The following is a 25,640-nucleotide window of genomic DNA, read 5'->3' on the forward strand; positions in this document are numbered from 1 at the left end:
CAACGCCGAGTGAAGCGGTTTTCCAGTGTTGAGGAAGGACAGAGCGAGCCGCATCACCGTGGTTACAGTAACTGTGCAGTTGGTTGGCGGACAGAGCGAGCCGTTCTTCACCCACAGCTGCGGAGGTTAGCTGAAGCTAACACTTTGTTCACATAGCTTTCTTCAAACTTCGTCGTCGCCTGGACACGTCTCCTCAGCACGGTTCACATACGAGGTTAGGGTTCGGGCAGAGTGATAGAAGTGATTTAGAATGAAATAATCTAAACGTTTTTCATTTTATGAAGTTTGGTTTTGTTTGTGTTAAACTCAGCTATCTTGGTGCTAGCAGGCTATCTGATCAGCACCACGTGCTCAGTTTTGTGTGTTTTTAAAGTTAAGACAAACTTTATTTAAAGGGTGATTTTAAACACAGAAGATTGATCATAACGCGCCGTCCGCATGTATGCATGTTAACCCTTTTATTAACGGTATTTTATAGATGTGTGTTTGATTCTGGTGCAAAGCTATCAGCTTCTTTTGTTAGCTTTAACTGCTAACAGCTAACAACACATGCTGCTTACCTGCTAAATAATATTTACCCAGAAAGGTTGTTAGTTTTCAATCCAGTAAATAATAGTTCCCTAAACATTATTTTACTAAACTTGATAACTAAGTAAGCACCATTAAGCCCCATTTCTCCAGAAAGATTTGGCTCTTTCTCACAATATTTCCCTAAAATATTTTACCATTTCCTTAATAATATTTCTTTAAATATTATTTTAATAAATAAAGGCAGCTAATGAGACATTGTTGAGAATTAGTCATCCAGAAGGTTGGTTTTATTCAGCAGATCATTCTTTAAAACATTATTTTATTAAAATAATATTTTTTCTGATCTTGCACTGTGAATGGTGGTCTGAAGGTGTACTGATTATTGCCTAAGTTGGTTCTAAGACTAACTTAAATTCATTTCCAGATTCTTCAAGATAATCATTGGTTCTCAAACATAAACATTGCATGGTAATGTTGCATCACTCTTTTGGTCATGGTTTTCAACCATCTTTAATCAAGTTGTTTATATTGTACATAGCCCATTAGTCTTCCCTATTCTTTAATTCTGCTTGGTAGTTAGTTGGATTGTTTTAGCATAGTGAAGAGTTTGTTGATTGAAATATGTTTGACTTTGAGTTGACTCATTTTTGTTAATAAATTCTTGTATTTTAAGAAATTGTGTGAATTCACTCCATATGTGTGCAGAGTTTTGCTGTTCAATAATGTCAGAGCTTGGCTCACCCTTTTCGATTTTGTCCTAATGCCATCGCCTTACTGGGCTGGTATTCACAGGACAACCCTTAACAGACCGAAACATTATTTGATAAAATATTAAAGTATTAATATTAAATATTAAATAATATATTCAGTTTCATTGTCACAACATATTTTTTGCGTTCCTGCGGGTGGACATTATCATGAACAGCTTGCACTGTACATAAATGAGAATGAATAAACCACAACTGCACATTATTGATGTACCAAGTGATGAGCTTAAAACCAGCTGTCACTGGTCACAATAGGACTCAAAACATCAGAGTTCTAACATCAGATGTCACTGATTATGTTTACGAGAACATTATAACTCGTGACATTCCTGGAGTTCACAATTTTAGACTTTCATCAAAATTAATAACTCCAATATCTCTGTGCTAGTAACAATCATCTCTGCTAGATAGGCAAAATTTTAGATGACTCAGTCTGGTTTCTTCTGTGTAAGCAATAACTTGAGACTTGGTTTAACTTCAGCTAACCTCACTGTCCAGAGAGTTGCTGCATATTTATTGCCAGAGGCTGTGTTTTGTGTACGACCACAATTTGAAACTGAATTAACTTTGCAGTTAATTTTATTATCCGACCTGATTTTTGATGCATGTATCCATTCAGGAACTTCATAGTTTGTTTTATGTTTTGAAAGAACAGGATTTATTGCCAGATTAAATCCCAAATTTAATCTAATTATCACCCTTAGGTGTAGCAATTTTCCTTTGCATTTTAAACAAAATTTCCTTAAAGGTTAAGAGTAGTGTCTAATCACTAGTTTCTCCCAAAGAAAGGTGAAGAATCACTAAAATCACAAATATCCCTAAAGAAATGAGTAGCATTGTAACACTTAGAGCATAGTGTTGTCACAAGTCACAGGTTGAACGCTCAACTTGTGCACCCATTTTACAATCAAACAAATGTTTCCAATATATGTATAGTCATATATGTATAGACATATATAGCTGGGCATACATTTGTTGTTGCTTTTAACAATATTCTTATAACTTTGTTGTTGTTTTGTAGTGTCTGCCAGAATGATGGAATCAAATTCCATTATGAATTCAGCAGACGTGGAGATGCAGAAGACTGTTGTTGCTGATCTCATCCATTTGTCTCCAGATGAGTGGGAAGTTTTAAATCAGTTTGACCTTGCTGCATATGATAAAAAGATTCAAGAATTACTTGACCTAATTGAAAATCCAACTAGGGAGATTCGGATTTCAGATGTTCTTTGTCAGCTTACCTTGTTGTATCAGCAGAAATCACAACTGGAAGCTAAAAGATATTTTCAGTTACAGACTGCCCATCAGATGACCCTTCAAAGAGAGAATGCTGCAAAGCGTGAACTCTCAAAAGCTGAGGAGAGGATGGAGAAAGCTGAAGCAAAGTTAAAAGACCTGAAGGCAGATGAGCTCAAGAAAGCTTCATCCAAAAAGGGTGGACAGACCCCACCTCTCAGGTACCTGATTTGCATTTTCACTCACAGCAGCCACAGCAGGAGGCAGACTCAGACAGCAGGCATTCAGCACCCAGGTCAGAGTCTCCCCTTCCTAAATGTAGTCAAAGTGTTCAACTTACTTTCACAGACCTTAATAAAATTGTTGGAAGTCAGATGGTCTCCAGTGGTTTCCTGCCAAATCCCAATGCAGTGAACAACCACCAAGATGATCAAGTGCCGGACTCATCATGCACAAGTGGTCCAATTGAGTAGAAGGAGCAGCCTTCCAACCTGATCTGCACCCCTCTCCCTTCTGACTCTGTGTCAACCCCTAGGGGCCAGGAGAGGTGTATATGGTTCTCAGGTGACTCAATCCAACCTGACCCACCACCACTTGCACCGGTCCATACATTAGAAAGCTCTCATTTAAATCATGAGAAAACTGGTTTTCTTCCCCAGAAGTTAGATCATGATCTTCCACCATTTCATGAACCTAACCAGCTTGAGTTCTCAGATGGACATGGTCCACCTTGAGACCATGGTGTCCGTTTTAAGCAGCTTGAATCCCTTGCTAAGGACTTAGAGGATTTTGATCCAGGTAGTCAGGAGTCAAATATTGATGCTTACCTGCTTGAGGTTGAACATTGTCTTCATGATTTGCATTTTCCTTCTTATCGTGAGAGGCTGAGGCTTATTTGGAAAACAACAGCTAAGAGTGTTCATTAAAACTCTTCCTCCAGAAATTAGTGACAGTTATCCAGCTCTCTGCCAGGCTCTTAGAGAAGAGTACTATGTTTACGGAGATTCTTGTATTTTAAGAAATTGTGTGAATTCATTCCATGTGTGTGCAGAGTTTTGCTGTTTAATAATGTCAGCGCTTGGCTCACATTTTTCGATTTTGTCCTAATACCACCGCCTTACTGGGCTGGTATTCACAGGACAACCCTTAACAGACCAAAATATTATTTGATAAAATATTGAAGTATTAATATTAAATATTAAATAATATATTCAGATTCATAGTCACAACACAAGGAATGCAGCAGCCCATGCTGTGGACATACAAGTGTGTGGTGGCTCATGAACTACTGTTGAGGCCTTGTAGATCTTTGTCTAACTCTTTTAGTGGAGCTTTTTCTACCTGTTGGGGTCATCCATTTTGGTTGGACCAACTAGGCTGCACACGTTTGTTTCCAAGGAGACCCCTTGTTGATTCAGTCGACTGCAACAGTTCCTCATATTTTCCCCATTTTGGACAGATGAGAAGTTTACTATTTTTGAGTTGATCACGATAGCGTGACACTCTGGATTCCCCGCCCCCTGTTTTTCTTCAGTCCTACAACCCATCTTCAAGCCGGTGAAGAGAAGTCAACGTCAAAGTAATTTCGTTCTTTTTATATTTAATCAAATAGGTGTATTTAGAGGTCTGGACAGGATGAGGCATAGCTTAAGGTGATTAAGAATCAGCAGTGGTTTATCCAAGGTATCAACTTGTTGCATGCAATATTGATTGAAGTGTTTTATGCTGAGCGGTTTTGATTTGTTGTGCAAGTGTTGCTAAATCGCTGAGCGCGGATGCGATCAGCAAGGTGCGTGTGTATGTTTTTGTCTGGCCAACCCCAAATCTGCCAGGTGTTAGAAGTTGGACTTTTAAAAGTCCAACTTTTCAAAGCAGCTGTGGTCTGGGCCCCGTGGCCTGACCACTCCTTTGTCCCAGTTTTATTACTGGAGTTTTTTTTTCCACCATTCCCACCTCAGAGCTTTATGACAATTTGTTCAAGATTCGGGGCAATCACCTGTGAGTGGCTAAGGGCACGGCCCATCATTCTACCAGCTGATAGCCACCATCGAGACGCATCAATGCACCAAAAAGTCTTCCCTTACAGTGGTTCTGGTTCACTTTCCAAGTAAACCCAAATTGTACATTTTGTCCATAAAACTCCTGGTTTGATCTTTATTAAAACTCAATGTGCATATGTTTTGTTTTATTATTAGTTAGGTAATCATTTTACTCTTTGTGTAGAATAGTGCTTGTTAGATAGGTGAAGGTTTTTGGACCAGAATGGTGGTATACCATGGATACATGGTTTCAATAAATGTTTACATACTGTATATAAAGGGAAGCATTTGTTTATTTTGTGCAAAAGTGACTTATCTGTCAAAATTAGGTCAAAGTTTTCATGAAGCAGCTGATTAAATTGTGACATTTAGCGTGGTTTTGGTTAATAATTATCAATTATTAATGATAATTAACAAATTGTAATTATAAAGTGCTCGGAGCCCATCATCACATCAGACGACATGTATGATTTATATTCATAAGCAATGATTTTTGGTGAAGAAAATAATTTTTCTGAATTAAGATTTTGAATTATAAATGTTCATTAATCAATAATCATAATCCTTACATTCCACACTTTTATCATCCAGCCAGTGTGCCATTGATGTGCTTGGACTTACAGGACTCTGAGAACAGCCAGCTTTTTTAGCACTGACCTTTTATAGCATATCTACCTTTTGGATGGAAAAAGTGACCGTCTGCTTGACAACTGTAAAGTCAGTATTCTTCCAATGAATGCTTAGGCCATAACATACATTTATGTATATTTTTTATTGGTCTGATAATATTATTATTTTTTAATTACTAGAATAAATTAACTTTTTGTTTATATTTTATATTAAGATATTTGTAAATATTTTCCCTCCATGCCCTAAGAAACTTGGCTTTTGGTTATCAATGACGAAAAGTATAATCTTTGATTTGTTAATGAAGAAAAACTGCATATTCAACTACTGAGGAGGCAGCCAACCAAGCTGATAGAGTATGTACAAATTATGGTGTGCTCGGAGACAAAGGGTGGGCAATAAAGTTGTTAGCCAGCAGGACGAAACTATGCAACTTTTTCTGTTTGTTGTTTGTGATGTTTTTACGCTGAAGAAGAAGATGGATTACTTACAGCTACAAGTCAAGTCAAGTTTATTTATATAGCGCTTTTCAGCAACAAGGCACTCAAAGCGCTGTACCTCTACACATACACCACATGGTCATGCTCAAATAAGGAACTATTGTTTTGTTTTACGAGCATCTCTGAATTCAACTGGATGTAGTAATGATGCTAACGTCTTTCTGTTCAGACAACAAAGTAGTGGGTCTGCTGCAAAACCCTGTTTACTGATGTTGTGGTGAATATCTCAGTTAAAACCCAAAGCAGCAATGAGTACTAAAGGAAAGTGCCATACATGAGTGAGAGCAGGATTTGATTATTTTTTTTTAGTTTATGTTTAGTTCTGATAACAAGAATAAAAGTTAAAAGAAAATGCACAACTGTAATGGATTTTTGTGAGTTGTGTCGTCTGTTAGTAAAATGTTATCAACCTATTTGACTACTCCCTGCTGGTGTGTTTCTGGTTACTAATGTTTTAAGAGATCTGCACTAAACCACGAGAAGGAGAAGGCTAAGGCAACTTCAAAATTTCCCAAAAGAATAAGGGGAAGTCATACTCAGACTTCAGTCAGAGCCCAGGTGGCACAAGAAAAAAAGGTCCAAACTGCAACTGCACTATGTCCATACAAACCAGCCTTAGGGGACGCCTGAAGCAACGTCCACCTGAAAGTTATGATGCTGCCGTCACTATTAGAACAAAACCTCTGCGTATTTTTAAACTCTGTGCCCAGACACATACAGAACAGGCATAAATAGACACACCAGCAGACAATGAAACTTGTAGCACAGAGAGCTGTAAGGTTGCTTTAACCATGCAAGAAAGCTAAGAGTCAGGGAAGAATGGAACAATGAAAACAACCCCAGCACAACTGATCCAGCTGCTAAAACTGTAGGGTTCTAGTCAACAGGAAGCATTGGGAGACACTGAGTAATGTCTGAAGTGTCCAGGGGGATCCACTGTAGGCTGGAAGAGAGGGAAGATAATATCCAAATGTATGTGTGTGTGGGTGTACTGAGAGATGTGTTCATACATTCTGGCATGGTAAATCACTCTCGCTTCACTGCTTCATTCTATGTGAGTCACTGCTTCCAGACTGGTGTAGGTGGATACATAGGCTTCCTGCTGGAGCTCTAAGAGGCAGCTAATTTTCCAATATCAGATACATCAACCTAATTTGGACCAAAAGCCTCACAGAGCATAAGAAGCTTTCATTTATGTACAGGTTATTGTTATTACAAGTAAAGGCTTGGAGATATTATTATCTTTGTAGGTTTTCTCAAAACCCTTTTGTCATAAAAAACCCAGCACAATAATCATAATAATTAAATGTTAGTGTGAATTCCTAGACTAATTCTGATACATTACTCCTACCTCAATTAAATACATCAAACATCTTTATGGTAGACAGGCTAAATAAGGCATGAATTGTTCCCCCATTCAATTTAAATCTACCATTTTTCAACCATAATGTGTGAACACAGTACGTTGGGAAGCCCAATGGAGTTTTTGAAGGCTTATGTATTAATTCTACCAGTGTGCATAAATATTTATCCCAAAAATTATTTGACAGAAAATTTGCAATCACACAATATGTAAGCACATGTTTCTAGCTCTACAGGTTTGGCTTTGAACAGTGGTCTAATATCAGTTCACGACTGCTATTTATTGGGAAGCCTTTATCGGAAAATCAAGGAGCAAACACTTTTATAGGCAAAACAGTTTAGGTCATTGCTTTTTGTTGAGTTACGTTACCAGTAGAGGTCAGAGAAAAGCTACCGGTACATGCAATTGATCAATATATATATATATATATATATATGTGTGTGTGTGAGACTTTTTTTATTTGGTATCGACGTTTTTTTGGCCAGGCAGTGTATTTGTGGTTGTGATGTGGCAAAATGTGAAATATTTTTCAGGGACATAAAGATATTAAGACTCACTGTACTACATAGTGGATGCTTTGGAAGTTTAATTAAGTATTCCCCATTTCATTTAACTTAACTTTGTGCCTCTAATAGGATAGGTCTCATTGGCTGTGGTGGATTTTAATGTGCTAACAATGCAAATCGAAAATTCTGCAGCAGAAAAACGTCTTATTTTTTTTCTGTGCAGGATTTGACATTATGGGCTTATGGATTAGAAGAGTAGTGCATACATCAATCTCCTGGTGCTGTCACGATATTCTACCCCCATCATTCTTTAAGAAGGTTTTGCCTGTTATAGCGTCTGATTTGATTCAAATAATAAACTTATCCATGTTGTCAGGTGTTTTCCCCCAGGCCCTAAAAACAGCAATTATCAAACCACTGGTAAAAAAGAATAATCTGAATAAGTTGCTATTGCAGAATTACAGGTCCATCTCAATTATCCCATTTATCAGTAAGGTTTTTGAAAATGCTGTGTTTCAACAAATTTTTTTTCTTCCTTTTAACAATGACCAGCTGTTTTGATGTCTTCCAGTCAGGTTTCTGTGCTCATCACAGTACAGAGACTGCCCTTGTCAAGGTGTTTAATGAAATCAGCATAAATCCAGACTGTGGAAGAACCTCAGTGCTGGTATTATTGGACCTCAGTTCGGAATTTGACGCTGCTGATCACAGTACATTACTAGAGTGACTGGAGAACTGAGGCGGGCTTTCTGGTACAGCACTTGGCTTGTTTGAATCGTAATTGAGGGACAGGGACTTTATTGTGTCAATACTTTTACATCAGAGTTGACAAAAATCACATGTAGGTTCCAGGTTCCATCCAGGCTCCCCAATATCTACATGTGTTTATCTTTAGTTGAATTGATTATTGCAACAGTGTCTTCACAGGTCTGTCTAAAAAGTAAATCACTCAGCTGCAGCTGATCCAGAACGCTGTTGCTCGCTTCCTCACTAAAACTAAGAAAGTAGAGCACATCACTCCAGTTTTAAAGTCCCTACACTGGCTTCCAGTATCTCAGAGAATAGACTTTAAAATTATTTTGTTTGTTTATAAATCACTGAATGGCTTAGCACCAAAATACATTAATATCTATTGCTGTTGTATCAACTTTCAAGACCACTCAGGCCTTCTGGTTCAAGTCTACTCTGCATCCCCAGAATCAGAACCAAACATGGAGAAACAGCATTCAGTTTTTAAGATCCATTAATCTGGAACAAACTTCCAGAAACTAGCAAAATGCTGAATCCCTGAGTTCTTTTAAATCAATGTTGAAAACCAATTTGTTTAAATTTTCTTTTGATTGTTCTATTTAAATGAATTACTAAAAAATTTTTTGTAAATGTTTCTAGAGGGGATAAAGGTTAATTATGATTTTCCACCTTGGAACAGATAGTGTAAAGGACCTTGCTGTCCACAGTCAGAAGCAGCCAGTCACCAACAGAAGTTAGGAGTGTAGTCTCTGACTCTTGGTCCAGGCATGGACCAGTTTTAAAAGGAATATTCCCGCATTATCAAAACACATAATGGGTCAGAACAGCTCTAAGGAGTTGTCTCCTCCAGGGAGAAAAGTATGATTTTACATTAAGAAATTATGGGCCTAAAAGCACAGTGCATTTATTAATTTTAGTCAGCAGTCAAACTTTTCTTTATTTTTCCTTTTTTTTTTTTCTTGCCTTTATCATGTCACTGCAATGTACTTTTTTCATGTAAAGCACTTTGAACTGTCTTGTTGCTGAAATGTGCTATACAAATAAACGGACCTTGCCTTGCCATGTTATGCTGTGTCACCATAATATGATATTTGTCTAGATGCTTTACCTCTTGGCTACACTCTCATGAGATATATGTGGATGTTGTGACAAGACACTGCTGCAAAGCGACATTCCTTTTCACCTTGTGGGAATGACAGGCCAGTCTTAACGAGCTGCCTGCCAGCCGTCCGTCAGAGCAGCAGAGGCAACCGGCCCTCGGGCCTTGCCCTGCTGTCCTCTGAGCATATATCAGCCTCACGACAGCTCACATCGCTAACACCAACACTAGCGTGCGGTGACAGCTGAATCCATCTCCTACAAGCTCTGCCTAGACCCTAAACAAATTAATAGCCTGCCGAAATTAATGCCAACATACCAGTATTAATGAGCATGAGGCAGTTGATAAGGGAAAAATACGATAATCAGATGAAACAGATGTCAGCTATATAATAGGGCTTTCACAGGTGACAAATGAGGCCAGGGGAAATGAAATATATTTACGTGCTGTTAAGTATTTAAATTAGAGAGGAATGGCAATTGACACTCACTTAAAGATTATTACAAAATAATTTAACAAATAAAAACAGTGTTACATGTTTAAAGATCAGTAATACCAGTTTTAAAAGACTAATGCATTCTTCTTTTTTAACTTAAATCACAGCACCACTATTCTAGTTTTGAAAAATCTGATAATAACAGTCATTTAGCTTTCCTTGCAACCACAGTGGCACTTTTTTTTTTTTATTTTATAAGACAAGTTGAAACAAAAATTCCCTAGTACACACTACTGATATTGCTGCGCTTTCCACCTAATACAACAAAAACACTGTATTATGATATTAAGGGCCTATTAGTTTTGAGAAAGCATCATCATGGGTGACAGCAGAGATACAAAGCTAATAAAAGTTTAGAAAACTAAAACACATCACTTAGTTAATAATTTGTTTTCGTAAGAAAGAACCTTTAGCGTCAAACTACATCACCTGCTTTGAACCTTGGAAAAATAAACCTGTTTCAGAATTGCAAAAATTATCTTGGTCTTAGTCTGGGTGTGATTGGGATTGGATTTTCCTAAACTCCCACTAGCTGATACCAAGTCAGTTTTATCTTTCAGAACCAAAATACTATTTGTTCTACTTTCTGCATGTCAAACCAGCCAGACAGATACCAAAAACATATTTAAATTGATTCCAAAAAATTTGTAAAATTATACGTTGGACCCATAAAAGAGTATTATGTATACCACTCAAGTAGCAGTACAATTAACTTAGGCAATACCTGACCTAACCAATCAGACAAGAGACTTATCTAAATAAAGGCTGACAAGACCACTGTTAACACAGAAGAGGAATTCCTGGCTAAAAAAGTATATATATATATATATATATATATATATATATATATATATATATATATATATGAGACTTAACTGTCAAGAAAACACTGGTCAGATTACTTCTTAACTGTAACCTCTAAAAATATAAACGCTGTTATGTCAGACAAAATCTCCTATCCCCTTACAATTGTACGCCAGTGTAAGACCATTTTAAATGGCTCTGCTATTCTTTTAGATCTAAAAAGAAGCAAAAAGTTGCAGAACTGTTTCCCTCTGAATCATCAACAAATTTAGTAATATGCTCCAGAATATGGGTCACAAACATCAGTAGAAATAATCTTGATTAATAATAATTGCAGCACATCTCATTGACTCCTCTACATGACACATTATTGCTCAATAACTCTTTCCTTTCTCTTTTTGTATTATTTACTTAAAAATATAATGTGTGCATCGTATCACAATAAATACACGTTTTTCTTCTAGATCATTTTAAAACAAAAAGTAGCTTTCTCCAACTTACTATGTGAGAGGAAAACTTTCGGTTATGTTTTAGATTAATAAATCATTTATTTATTTGTTATAATCATAGCTGATCATCGATTAGAAAAAGGTCAGTTTTAGCTTCTGATTAACCAATCACAAATTACAGCCAGCCATGTATAAAATCAGCTAATTCCAGGCACCAGCTGATTTCTCTGTGCATAGCTAGCTAAAATGTGAGAGCTTATATGTTGACAATTTGAAGAAAATTTTAAGTGTCAAGTCTATTACACCATACGTTTGTGTGCACTGTGTACACAAACTTGTAAATAAGCTTTCCTCCAAATGAATACTGTTCTGTGAAAACACCATACATTAGTGTTTTCTGTTGTTCAAAGGTTTTGTACATTCAGATACTATAGTTTTTCTGCACATCAATATAATTTTTTTTTTCTTGATTTTGAATTTATGCCAAGGTAATGTGTGCCTATTTAACAAGTAGTGCCATACAAATGATATGATGATTCTGGTAGTAATTATTATGTAAATGCCTATTTTATAAGCGAATCTATTACTGTGGTTATCTAACTGAATATTGTCTAAGAATGTCTCTTAATAGCTTCAACAATCACAGAATTTAACAATTTACTGTAGGCCTGTACAATGGTTATTTTACAAGAATTTGATGCATATTTTACAGAAATATTTATCTTGGCAGTTAAAAGACATTTTTCTTCTTGTTACTTCTCATTTCCATTAGCTCACAGAGATCTGTACTAAAACTCTCTTATCACAGCGAGACAAGTTGAAGTGAAAACATCACAAAGAAGTAAATGAAATGTGCAGCTGCATTATTTGCATAAACCAGTGTGAGCGGGGCTGCCCACACACACACACACACACAGTGTGGGCTTATGGAACAAATTAGACGAGATGACATGTGCTTGTATCACAGGCATGTACCATATATTTAATATATAATTCATTTAAACATTTAAAATCCATATTGGGAGTTTAAATTAGATTACTCATTCCAGTTCAATGTCAATTCTATTTTTCACTGAAATTGTCAGGTGCAGTGTAACGGAGAACCCCGGAATACAGACGGATAGGAAGCATAGGTGGTGAGTAAATGGTTTAATAAATAAAACTTACTTCGGAAGGTGGTGGCACATACAGGCATGGAAAGGCTTGACATGAACAGCATGAACTGGCTGAACACATGGTGATATGACCCGAAATGTTTCCGCGACAAATGAACAGAACAGAGGTGTATATATGGAGCAAGAACAAGGTGAAAAGAGGAGACTGATTTGCTTAGTGCAGGTGAACCGAATAAAGTTAATTGACAGATAGGACAGAACACAACGTGACTGGAGCAAAACAGAAATTTAAGGATACAAATTAATAGAAACATAACTAGAAAAACATGGAAGTAAAGCATAACCAGATCCAAAAACCTAACTTGACAAAACATGAACTAGAAGACAAAAACTAAAGCATGATTCAAAACCTTAACTGTGAGAAACATATGAGGAAAAACCCGCAACCAAAAACCAAAAAACTTCAAATCATAACAGAAATGTGTTTCACTGTGAAATAGATGAGAATATAATGAAAATCAATAAGTTAAGATAGTCTTGATCTTCTCCAGAAATGATAAATAAAACAAAGGGTCGTAATACGATGATCCCTCTTTGTTAAAGGTAGAACATTTTAATGACATTTAGCTTTTCTTGGATGCCAAAAAGAAACACCCTAAGGGTGGATAACAACCAATCCTTAACTCTTACATGTCAAGGAAACATGTTTTATCGATCATAGTAACAGCATTTATCTAGATAAGCAGAAAGAGAACTTGCTTTGTTGGACACACACACAGCTGATCCCCCCACTTACATACATTTTCCTCAAACCCCCATAAGTCTAATTTTATCAGACAACTTAAACAGTCCTATGCCTGAGACTGAATCTCAAAGGTCAGCATTATAAATCTTTATCATATCAAAGGATGACAGAATCCATTTACTTATCTAGGAACTTAGTAAGCTTTGTGATTTGAAAAACATTGTAACCAATCGATTCTCACAAATCCCCACACTTCAATGATTGAACTGAAAAATGAAAGAGATGCATAGTAGTTTTTTTTATTTGTCTGTATTTCATATATTAATATTTTATTATTAAATGTAAAGTGTTTAAAATAGAGGACTTTCATACCATAATGTAATGTTTGTTTTACTAGCTCTGTGAAACAAATGCCACAAAAGCAAAAGCTGCCCGGACTGACACTTCTAGTTAACATGTAAACAGACACCACTGTCATTAAAAACAGACAAATAAAATTCCAATTACCTGAACACATTAAGCACAATACCGTTGTGAGGCACTACACCTCCTTTTTAGCCTATCTTCCTTAAGCTCAAGGGTTATAAATGATCACCTATTTCTTCTCATATTTGGGTAGGAACAAAGAGACAAAGAGACTATCACTTTATCCTGATAAACTGAACACCAACAACAATATTAAGAACTTCACATGGATATATGGCTGTCCAATATTGGTGAATTGGTGTGAATTGTAGCATTTGGTTCCAGTTTTAAACTCAAAAGAGTTCAATTTGTTGTGGTATTCTGCTGCTCTAGCGCATCCGCTCCAAGATTTAATATGTTATGCATTCAGATACGCTTAGCTGTAACAAGAGCTACTGTTACCACTTTATAATCTCAAAGCAATCTGACATCAACAAGGCATTTTATACTATACAATTCTATACAACTGCAGCACATTGGATACTTTCTCTTTTTGGAGAATTCTTTGTATACCTCAGAGATGATTCTGTATAGAAATTCTAGCAAATCAACAGTTTCTGAAATGCTTAGACCAGCCCATCTGACACCAACAACCACAATAAAGGGTGGATTATGATTGTTTTTCCTTAAGTGCCCTGAGTTAATTTGGTTTGTGGAATATGATTCAATTACATTAAATTGTTGAACAGCATTTCCCTGCTAGAATAGTCCTTTTTGGCTGCTAGCTGACAATGGTTACCTTAGCACTAGCTGTGGCAAAATCCTGTTAAGAAAACATGTTTCGGACCCATTATACTTGCAGTTATATCAAGAGTAATTTTTTTTTTTTTACTAAAATATTATTTTTTAAAACAGTTATGGCAGTTACCTCAATACTGCTTTTAAATAGGTTTATTGATGATATTTTTTAAAGCTACAACTAAAATGAGGAATTGATTGAGAACCAATATGACAATGATGCTTCAGTAAAAAGCAACCTTAATGCAGATATCGAACTAAACATTTTCAGCCAAGATCCTTTAAAGGCAGATTTTCAACAAATGTACTCCTTTTGGATAATAGTTTCTAACAACATTAAATAGTATTCAAATATTACACAGAGAGGCCACAAATTAGTAAAGTAGGTCTGGCTATTCTGCAGCACAATAAAAATAAAAATCTAAGAATCACAAAAAAAGACATTTATAGTGTTGATATGGCTTTAAGATTATCACAAGCTTTTGACATTTATATTAGCAAAACAATGAAGGACAGCCCCGGTTCCAGTAGCCCTCTGGGATATTTATAAATTAGACATCCTTTCTGTACACTTGTGAAGGTGTAAACACAAGTCAGCATTTTCACCTTCTGGTCATTGTTTTATGTCAAATCTAATGTTTTTAAACACACACCCAAAGGAAGCCATTATAATAATCCCCCTCCAGCTGTATTTGAGCGTAAAATGCTGAATCTCTTCTCTTTAATTTACTGTAAAGTGATAAGAGGAACTTCACATCTAATTCTAAACACTAACCCAACCCAGTTTTTCAAGGTATTTGGATTCATATTCAGATATTTATTATTATTTCTAAGGGGAAAACTGCATCTTTGCTCACCTCTTTCATTTTCTAAAAGTAAGCTCCAAAAGCAGCCATTTCTTTTAAACATCACAGTTATTTGTACAATTTAAGTGCATGTCATGCCCCCTAGTCAGTAAAAAGACAAAAAAAAAACAACGGCGGCACACCTAAGACAGAGAATGTGATGTATTAATTTGGAAACATCCATGCAATGGCAAGGTTCCAGGTCTACTGATATTTTAATCCTAAAAATTTCCTGGACTGTAGATTATATCCCTATAATAGCATTATAAACCCATGAAGGCCCGTGGAGCTGTTGGGCAACTTGAAAACAATGCACAACTTTGAAAAGCCAAAGGCTCTCTTTCCACAATGTCTCTGGAAAAGAAAAACAAAGAATAATCGCATAGTACCATAAAATCTTTTTTTAACACTTTGCTTAAATTGTCATGGTTTGTTTTGGTTTACTTGTTGAAAAAGAATCGGTCCTTCATATATTTCCTTCACAAACTACAGATATAGCTTTTCATAGGACAATATATTTTTTAAATAACATTTTAAGATTTATTCATGAGACATTCCTGAAAAAATTAGGATTTTTTGGAATGTCAGGACTTAACATACTCAATATATGAACAAATTTACCCCTTGGGGTCATTAAGTTTATGTATGAGAAATTCCCTGAAATCTGTCCTGTTAGGTATAAGGAAAGATGAAACACAAACTCCACATCCATGTTTTTGCAGCTGGAAAGTAATCTGCGTGAGAGCAGCTGCTGCTGCTGTGGGTAGCAGTAGTATTGCTGCCAGAAAGCGACACACAAATCCTAAACATAAAAAAGATGGCTAAACGGAAGAGAAAAACTTAAGTAGAAATGCCAAACAAATTGTGGAGATTAACACAGTGAGCTGGAATTATTATTATTATTATCTGTCTCTATAACATTGTTTTTTAATAGGAAAGTAAGCATGAATGTATGAAATTTGCTTTATTGACAAATAGGTATCTAGAAGAAGCACATTAAAATGATGTACAACTGTTTTTATTATACACTACTGGTCAAAAGTTTAAGATACACTGTCTCACTTAATGGATCTCTTTATTTTCATGACTATTTACATTGTAGATTCTCACCAAAGGCATCACAACTGTGAATGAACACACATGGAATTATATAGTAAACAAAAAATATGAAATTATTCTAAACATTTTAATATTTTAGATTTTTCAAAATAGCCACCCTTTGCTTTGATTACTGCTTTGCTCTCTTGGCATTCTCTCCATGAGCTTCAGGAGGTGGTCACCTGAAATGGTTTTCCAAAGAGTCTTGAAAGAACTTCCCAGAGGTGAGAAGACTTAAGTTTAATATTTCAGTCACCAAAACAAAAGGCATCTATTTTTTTATTATTAAACAATCTTTATTGGTCATTGCACATGTACATTACAATTAAATTTGTCCTCTGCATTTAACCCATCCCTTATAGGGAGCAGTGGGCTGCCATTGTGCAGCGCCAGGGGAGCATTCTGGGGCTAAGGGTCTTGCTCAGGGACCCAGAGTGGCAATCTATGGGATACAAACCCGGCCCCTTGTGTCCCCTCCAGAACACAAACCTCCTGTTCTAACCACTAGGCCACCACCCTGAATCTAAAACAAGTGAAAAACATATTTCAAGTTCTTTTACCAGTTTTTGAATGCTACATAATTCCATATGTGTTCATTCACAGTTTTTATGCCTTTAGTGAGAATCTACTCATTGAAGTAAAGAAAACCAGTAAATGAAAAAGTGTTTCTGAAACCTTTGACCGGTAGTGTAGGTAGAAAACAAATGGATATCGATAATCGATTACCAAATTAAAGATGTTAAAGGAAAACATCACTTACTGTACTGGCAGTTCCTTCCCATGTACTCGCCTGGGCATTCACAGGAATAGTTAGCAACCTGATCGGTGCAAATTCCCCCGTTCTTACAAGGATCCCTTTCACATTCATTGATATCTGCAAGAGGGAAAAGACAAGAAACAAAAAAGCACATTCCTTGAATTAAGTAGCACAGATAATCAGACAGGCTTTAAGCACAATGAAATGCAATGCATAGAAACAGTAATTTTCTTTGTGTTGCTTGATTCTTAGAGAGCTCTGAACTAAGGCTAAATTATCAAATGACAAAAAATGTTTAATCCAAGTTTCAACACCTGCATCTGTTGACCAAACTACACTGCTTCAAAAGCTAATGTCAGAGTTGTGTCAGCTGATACAGACTAAAACGGACAAACTGGCTTGGCAGATGCACTCAAAAAACACCCTTTATTTTACACAATCATCTATGAGTTTTGATTCTTCAAACCAAGAGCTGCAAAACCGGTAATGCTGGTAATACTGGTGGGGCCCGGGCTCTAACTTTTGATGAGCATCTTGTTTAAAAAAAAAAAAACTGAATAAACAACAAACAATGACAGAGCAATAAGAATTACATATCCCAAGTCTAAACCGCCTATCAAATTCAACAACCTTAAGAAATGTATTGGCTCAGTTATGTGAGTTGAGCCCAGGCTTACTTAAATAAATGCCCACATCTTTCGCACATTCCATAGCACTAACTTACACCTTTGTTTGCTAATTAGCTTTTATCCACAAAATGTAATAGAAAATCTCAAGATATTTTAGGTCAAAAGTGAAAGGTGAGGTATTACTGCAAAGTTAACAACTGCAGTCAGCAGTGTTTCCTTTAATGCAAAGCATTTTACCAGTTAGCATAATGAACTAACTTTAACTGCTGTATTCTATCACTGTGACTGAATTGGAATAAATGTGATTGAGTTTAAATCTGCCTAAATGGCTGGTTGAACTGACTATGTATAGATGGGATCTGTCATGATTCCAGCCCTTCAGCTCTACCTTGACTGTACTGATTACTCATTGCCTTCACCTGCACTGGGCTGCTCCTATTTAAACAGCTGCTCGTCACCAGCTCAGTGCAAGATCATCTGTTGCCTCTGTCACAGCTTTCAAGCCTTGATTCATGTTTCAAGAGAGTTTTTCTGGTTATCTGATCCTGCCTGTTTTTTGACCACAGATTTCTGCCAAGTCTTTCTGCTGTTCGGAAAAGTCCTGACCTCCCATTGCTGAAACCTGCCTGTCTCTGACTCTGTCTCTGGATTACTGGACTACCCCTGCCTGAAACCCTCCAGTGCTTTACCTTGGATTGTCTCATGCCTCTGCATCTGGTTGGTGGAAATATTCTCTGTCCCCTGTTTGTTCCCGGAACCCCAAAGACCTCCTGTTGTCCACTTCCCCTTCCTCCCTGGCTGGATTTCAGTTCCCTGTGGTACCTCCATTCCTGTCCTTCCAGTCTGACCACTTCCTGAGGAACTCTATCTACCCAATTATTATTTTTATAATAAATCTTTTGGTTAACCGTTCTCTTGTCTGGCTGTGTTTTGGGTTCTGGCTGATTTGCTTCATTGTTACAGGATCTGTTTCTTTTGTAAAGTGTTTTGAGACTACATTTGCTCTACGTAAATCAAATAAATTGAGTTGAATATATATGTTGCTGAAACCAAGCAATAGCTAAGACTAAGAAGAAGGAAATGTTTTGCTAACTAATATGGATTCCATAATAATAACTACATGCCCAAATCTACCCAAACATTTTAGGGAAATATTATTGAAAAGCCAGATTATCACCAAATTTACACCTTTATTATAAAATATTTCTCATTAACACTTTCCATTCTAGATTGCAACCATACGACAGCACTGAGCCTGCTTTTATGAAGGTTTTAAATTTCATAGGTCTCAATGGTAACACACTAAACTTGTTTAATGGTACTAAAAAAAGAAAGGGTTTGTAACATACTGATTGTAGACTTGAAACATTGATGGAAATTTCCAGTACTGTGCTAAATTGGTTCAGATCTTACTTGTCAACTGGGATTACTTTGTTACAGTTGGTAATCATAAATCTGACCAAAGATTTAGGCTCCATTCCTTGGTCACCTTTAATACATTTTCACATGTTCTCCCAAGTCAGATAATGGAGTATCACAAATCACAAACAATGTGTATGCTCATGAAATACATCTTTATATTTCTGTGCCAGAACATGGCCACACTTCATTAAAGTTACTAATGATTTAGTAACTTAGATTTCTATGATCGTCCATCTGTGATATGTGTTGGTTACGACTGCTTAATCATTGTGGGAGACTTTAGCATCCATGTTGACAACCATCAAGACAGAGAGGCAAAATAACTATGTGATACACTTAAAAACTTTGGTTTGACTTAACATGTTAAACAGCCAACAAACTAGCGGGGAAATATTTTTGGCATGATCATCAACTGATGTCTCCCTATCTCACTACTCTGTTATCAATGGAAGCGTGGCAAAAGACTGAGCTCCAGATTCATTGTGACATCCATACAGAGAGACGTCAAAGATATCACAACTGAAGAATGCAAGGGAATCTTTCTTTCTGAAATCATTAACGAAAACAATGCTGGGCCTTATTTGCCTCAATTGACAGGTTAACAAACCCTCCTGTGTCTGTAGCATCTAAATGCCACTTTACCAGGGCCTGCAATGAATTTGCTAACTTCTTTACTGAGAAATTTCAGAAAATTAGACAAGTAGTCTGTGCATTACCAATTCTTTGTCTAATCTAAACAGATTTGGCAAAGAATGACCAAAAGGTACCAACTCAGCTACAAAAGCTTAGAAGAGGTTATACAGCAATTAAAATGTTCCTCCTACTGTCTCAATATTTTACCCACATCTTTCTTTAAGAATATTTTGCCAATCTGTCACTGCTGCCAGCCTCCTCACTAAGACTAAGAAAATTGAGCACATCGTCCCAGTTCTAAAGTCCTTTCGCTGGCTAACTTTAAAATACTTTTATTAGTTTATAAATCACTGAATGGCTCACCTTCAAAATACATTTGTTGTCAATGTATCAACCTTCCAGACCCAGGTAATGGAGGCCTAGTCTACTCTGCATCCCCAGAACCAAACATGGAGAAGCAGCATTCAGTTCTTATGCTCCACTAATCTGAAACAAACTTTCAGAAAACTGCATAAATGCCCATTTTATTAGAGTTGCTTCTGAGTGTTCTATGTAAATCATTAACTGACACATCTTTAATTCCAGTCTGTAGTCCAACTTTTCTTTACTTTCCTTTTGTCATGATCTGCCTATGTTATGTTCTGAGTTCCTTGTCTGTTTTCTCTACTTCTGTTGCTGTTTTTCAGTTCATTAGAATCATCATTCCGTCTTGTTTAAATTAACTTTCTGGGATTCCTGAGTTAGATGTGTCAGTTTCTATTTCCTTTTAGATCTGTTTTCTCCCTGTTTATTCTCTTCAGTTAGTTCAATTGTTTACTTATTTCTGTTCTCTTAGACATTTCCCTGTTATTCTGAGTTTATTGGCCTCCCTCCTTCAGTTGTCTTGCATTGTCTCCCACCAGCTGCTCCCAATTCCTACTGATTAACATTTTTTGTTCTTTGGTCAATTCTCCTTCCTACCCTAGTATTTATGCCCTCTGGTTTTCATTATTCACTGCTGGATCCAACTGCCTGTTACCCTGCAAGTATCCCTGGTGTTCTCCCCGTGTTCTATGTCTTGCTCCTGCCTGTAAGTTTTCAGTTCAGTTTTTGATATGTTCTTCTACTCGCTATGGCTGCCATGATCCTGCTTACAAATTGGTCTTCTAAAAACTCAGCCTCATATGACACCTTTATTATGCCACTGCAATGCACTTAATGCATTTTCTTTTTTTATGTTTTCATCATGTAAAGTAGTTGGAATTGTCTTATTGCTGAAATGTGCTATACAAATAAATTAGCCACACTTTAACAATTTTATAATTAAATAAGACCACATCTAATAAAGTGACTTTTACTCAAAAACCTGTCACTGACTTACACATCCCTTTCTTACAGACAATCTGGCTACTTTATGTATTTAAATATAAAAAGATTGCATGCTTAGTTTATTTTAAAAAAATCACCATTATTGTTTTAGATGTTTTTGGTAATCATAAATTATTAGATTCGTTTTTGACATTTTTTTTTTTAGCCTGCAAGTACTTTTGACTTGACAATTCTGGTCTATGAGACAAAACGTTTAGACACCACTGACCTAGGCCAAAATGAAAATAATGACAGCAGCAATTGTCAACTGTCCTCAGTAATAGCCGTGTGAAATAACTCTCTCATTCACATTATCAAGGTGAAAGAACTTGAATCCAAACCCATTACACATATTTGTACTCTGTTGTTATAAGTATAGATAAGAGAAGGAAATGGCCAGGATGATCTAAATGGGGAGAGATGGATTGAAGCGAACTTTCAGTCACTTCTGAATATATTTGTAATGATTTCCAAATTTGCCTATGGCTGCAAAAGACTTTTAATCCTCTAAAACATAACTTGGGCTGTATGTGACACAAAGGTGCAGTTTGGCTTCATGAATATGTAATTAGGTTGGACATTTAGAAAGCTTAAGGAATTGAAAAATTATCTTATCTATCTAAGATCCTTAATCACCCAGGCACTTATGTAATGTCTTTTTTCTTACAGTCAAGGTCTTTGTTTCTGTGATTAGAAAAACTAAGGTGTTTAATTTGTACCCCCAAAAATACTATGAACAATACTACTGGGTAAGATGAAACTGAAGAAGAGAATGAATGAGAAATGATTTGTATTTCACTCAATACCATGCGGGACATGTGCATGTTAACTGCAATGTTTTTTTGTTTTTTTTAAAATGATGATTATGTATGTTTTAAAATGAATATACCATCCAGACGGGAATAAAAATCATGTAAAAAGTAAACAGTTGTAAATGCCTCCATCTGTCTGGTGATTTAAAGCAAACAACAATATGGCAGAATTTCAAAGATGCGGGTCCAGACATAACATTAAAGACAGTTGGCTGGAATATCTTTAATTATAATTAACATATAAATCTTTTTATATGAAAATAGATGAAAATGTTCAAGCACTTGCATTGTCAGTTTGTGGTGTTTTATCCTGGGCTTTACAGTGTTCTTACTTAGTTTTCATTTTTCCTTGACCATTGGTTTGTAATTGTCTGCATTTTAATTTTTTTCACTTTTCCCCAAGACATTTTTCAAACCTCTATAGAATCTAAAGCAAGTTCTTATTTCCCCACTAACATATATGGTAACAACTGTTTTACTATCTACTGGAGTCAAAATATCTGGGGTCTTATGGTTCATAATCATAATAATTTACAGTAGAACTATAAATAAATGCCTTGAATACTTGAATGCTGACTAAAACAACACCAAACTAAAGTAATGGTAAGTAGAAATTCCTACAAAAGAAATTACTGTGAACAGTACAAGTCAAAAGTGAAAAACAGAAGGATATTTATTTAATCATTTATTTGACAAATTACAAAAATAAAACATGTTTAAAGATCTCTGGTTATTGGCTGGACCCACATGCAGACAAAGCCGAGGAGCCTCATGTCGAGTTGAAAAAGGTTTTAATAATGATACTTCAGCCAGAACTTACAAGGGACACGGTGATGAATCACAGGCAGGTAACAAAAACTCGGGCAGGGAACACACTGGGAAACAGACGGGTAGCAAGCAGGAAGAACAGTAGAAAACTGGAGAGTATAATTACTGAGGTAGGGTGGATAATGGACCAATTAACCAAGGGAACTAATCAGGAGGAATATAAGGCAGCTGGTGACAAGGAATGCAAAGCAACTGATGGACGGAGGCTGATTAACACAGATCAGCATGTAATAAACATAACTTAAAACACAGAAAAGTAGTAAACAAGAAGCTAAAGAATTATCTAAATACATAAACCTGGTCTAATATGAATGAACTGAAATAACAGCAACTGAAGGAGAGAAAACACACAAGGAATTCCGAATCAAAAGCCTAAACAAGGCAGATCATGACATCTTCGTAATAATGACTAAGGGATGAGAAACTGGGGAGGCGGTTTATGTGGTTAAAAAGTGTTTGTGTGTCTGAGCCAAACTGTTCCTGGATGTTTAGTCTTGCTGGGCCAAAAAAAGGAAAAAAACTGTGGTCCAGTTCAGCTCTGGAATGAGGAGTTGATAAGAGTAATGAAATTGTTATGGTACAACTGTCAATTAGACTTAGTTTGATTTCTTGCAGATGTGATGCTAGTCTCGTATTCCCGTAACTGCGCTTGAGAATCAATGTAGTGTGTAATAATAGTCTGCCTCCCAAAGCAACTCACACAGCAACAGACAAAAATAGATAAGTGAAACTCTTTTACACATGTATCATATTTGAGTCTGGATTTAGGGTTACATGTATGTCATAATCTAAATCCTGTACAGTTCATTAAGAATTCAAGTTTGAAATTCAGATCATCATGAGTTTATTTTTAGGATATTATTTAATGATATGGTGGTATTCTTAGTTTCTATTGTGATATGTGGACTACAGGGGTTAGGTTACCTTAACATCATCTACAGATAGTAGTAATTAATCATTATTACATGATTTATAATTTGAACCATTCTATGGGCAGGTCTTGTGGGACTGATTCTTCTACTGATTAGTTTGCCTTTGAATTACAAACCACAAAGAGGCCCCATGAAAATCAAGAAAAAACAAAAACTCATTGGGGTGCAGATTGGGTTCGTTAGAAGGAAACTGATCAGGAAAGATGCAATCTTAGGCAGGTATGATTGTTTGCAAAAATGTTTACCTCAGAAAAATAGCATTTATTTAACCTAGCTCCACCTTATCCAGAAAAACAAATGCTTAATTTTATTATAGCTTTTCATTGATTTTACTGCCAGCGAACTGTAAGAAGGTATAATTTCAACAGTTATGACAAAAATAATAAAAATTAAAACACAATTAATAAGCAGGACTCTTTTGAGTATGCCTTTCTAACACAATCTTACAATTAGTTGTACAGAAAATATTTGTTTTCTTCTAATTACCTAGTGGAGCAATAAAAAGAAAATGTGATTTTATGGCCACTTAATATACCACTAAGGTGTAACGGATTCTTATTATTAACTGCATGCAGAGCCATCTGTAATTTAGCACTGATGGGTTTAAAGTTTACAACAAACAAATGTTTCAGAGCACTTCCTGAGCAGATCAAGAATTCTTTAGTGCCATTTGACGAAAGTCATCAAATACAACCACACACCAACCCATTGAGAGCACTAGCTCATCTTGTTGCACTTTCATGAGAAACCATCAGCCCCTGGGAGATCAGTATGGTGAAGGTGAGACTTGCCAGTAAATCAAGTGAACAAAAGGGAATTACTTGAGTTGATGCTGTTAATCAAGCTGGTAAACATTAGAAATGGGACCCAAAGCCTGCAGAGGAAGGGAGGAATGGAAACAGAAAAAGATGGTAGAAGAAATGTAGAGATAAAAAACTTGTTTAGATTAGTGGTGTGGGTAAATAAACTCAGTTTACGCTTCCTTAACACCATTAATGTGAAAGCAAGTTTCTTTAACTATTAGTACCTCACAACTAAATTACTACTTTAAATGTTAGTCTTTTTAACATTGAAGGCACCAAAGTCAACCTCTTGGAACTAATGTGTTCAGTTTATTCACAATGGTTGTAACAGTTTAACAATATGGTGCTTCTAAACATTTGTATGGACACAGTAGATAATATAAAACAAAACAGTTAAATAGAGCAGATTCCTTTGAACATAAACCTAATACTAATGAAGTTGAAAATGTTTTTGATGGTTTTCTGCAAGAATAAAACTCATTTAACTTTACGTTTAGCAGCTTTGTAGTGCACTGTAATATTCTGCTCGCTGATTTGTCATTTAAATTCAATTCTATTTTTTGATTCCTCCAAATTAAAACAAATATCACCTACAAATATCAAGGCAGCTAACTAGACAATCATGTCCAAATAATATTCAGACCAGAAACCAAACCATTCCAAATGAATCCAATTCACAGTACAATACAATCATAAAGATGCATTCTGATTCAAAATCATGCATTTTAATTTGGTCCTTAGTATAATACGGTACAATTAAAGTCATAAAATCATATAATACAAATTCTGTGGAACAGTAGGCTTTGTCACATCTGCAGTATGTGTACTGTTTTTGAATAGTGCATGTGTATTGGGATCAGGGATTTGGAATTTACAGTTTTAACTTCATGAGGGGAGGTCACTAACTTTTCCCATTATGTCACCGTCTTGTTATTTTTAAAATGTATATTTAAATACCAACTGACCATCAGGGAATGAAATGTCAATGCTCAATGACTGCCCCCAAATGCTGAGATAATTATTAGTCAATTTCAACAAAAAGTCTGCTTTAATTTATTTTTTAATTGTCCAGCCCCCCAAGATAAGTGAATCTTCAGACGGTTCATTTGCATAGTGTTGCATAGAAATAAATAAAGTTAGCATTAAGAAATTGCAGCAATATTTAAGTAGCAGTTGTCTAACTGACATAATAGTGGAGCAAAAGTATGGTACACATTTAGTGACAATTGTGGTGCCTATGCAGCAGAATATTTCAACATCTTCCAAAATATCCATGGCTGCTTGGCTTAGCTGGTGATCACCTT

General features: G+C 36.0%; 1 protein-coding gene across 4 annotated transcripts in view; it reads right to left on the reverse strand.

Annotated features, from left to right (window-relative positions):
• The window catches only part of LOC124877972 (EGF-like repeat and discoidin I-like domain-containing protein 3), a 213,655-nt gene that overhangs the window by 94,283 nt on the left and 93,732 nt on the right, over positions 1 to 25,640 (reverse strand). For 3 of the 4 annotated variants that reach the window (XM_047381659.1, XM_047381656.1, XM_047381658.1), the window contains one exon: positions 16,934 to 17,047. In XM_047381659.1, the coding sequence (XP_047237615.1) occupies positions 16,934 to 17,047 (114 nt within the window). Of the gene's footprint in view, positions 1 to 16,933; positions 17,048 to 19,977; positions 20,024 to 25,640 lie in introns of those variants that run through there. The other variant, XM_047381660.1, reaches the window with a different exon arrangement.

The sequence above is a fragment of the Girardinichthys multiradiatus genome, chromosome 12, assembly GCF_021462225.1.
Source record: "Girardinichthys multiradiatus isolate DD_20200921_A chromosome 12, DD_fGirMul_XY1, whole genome shotgun sequence".
Classification (NCBI taxonomy): Eukaryota; Metazoa; Chordata; class Actinopteri; order Cyprinodontiformes; family Goodeidae; genus Girardinichthys; species Girardinichthys multiradiatus.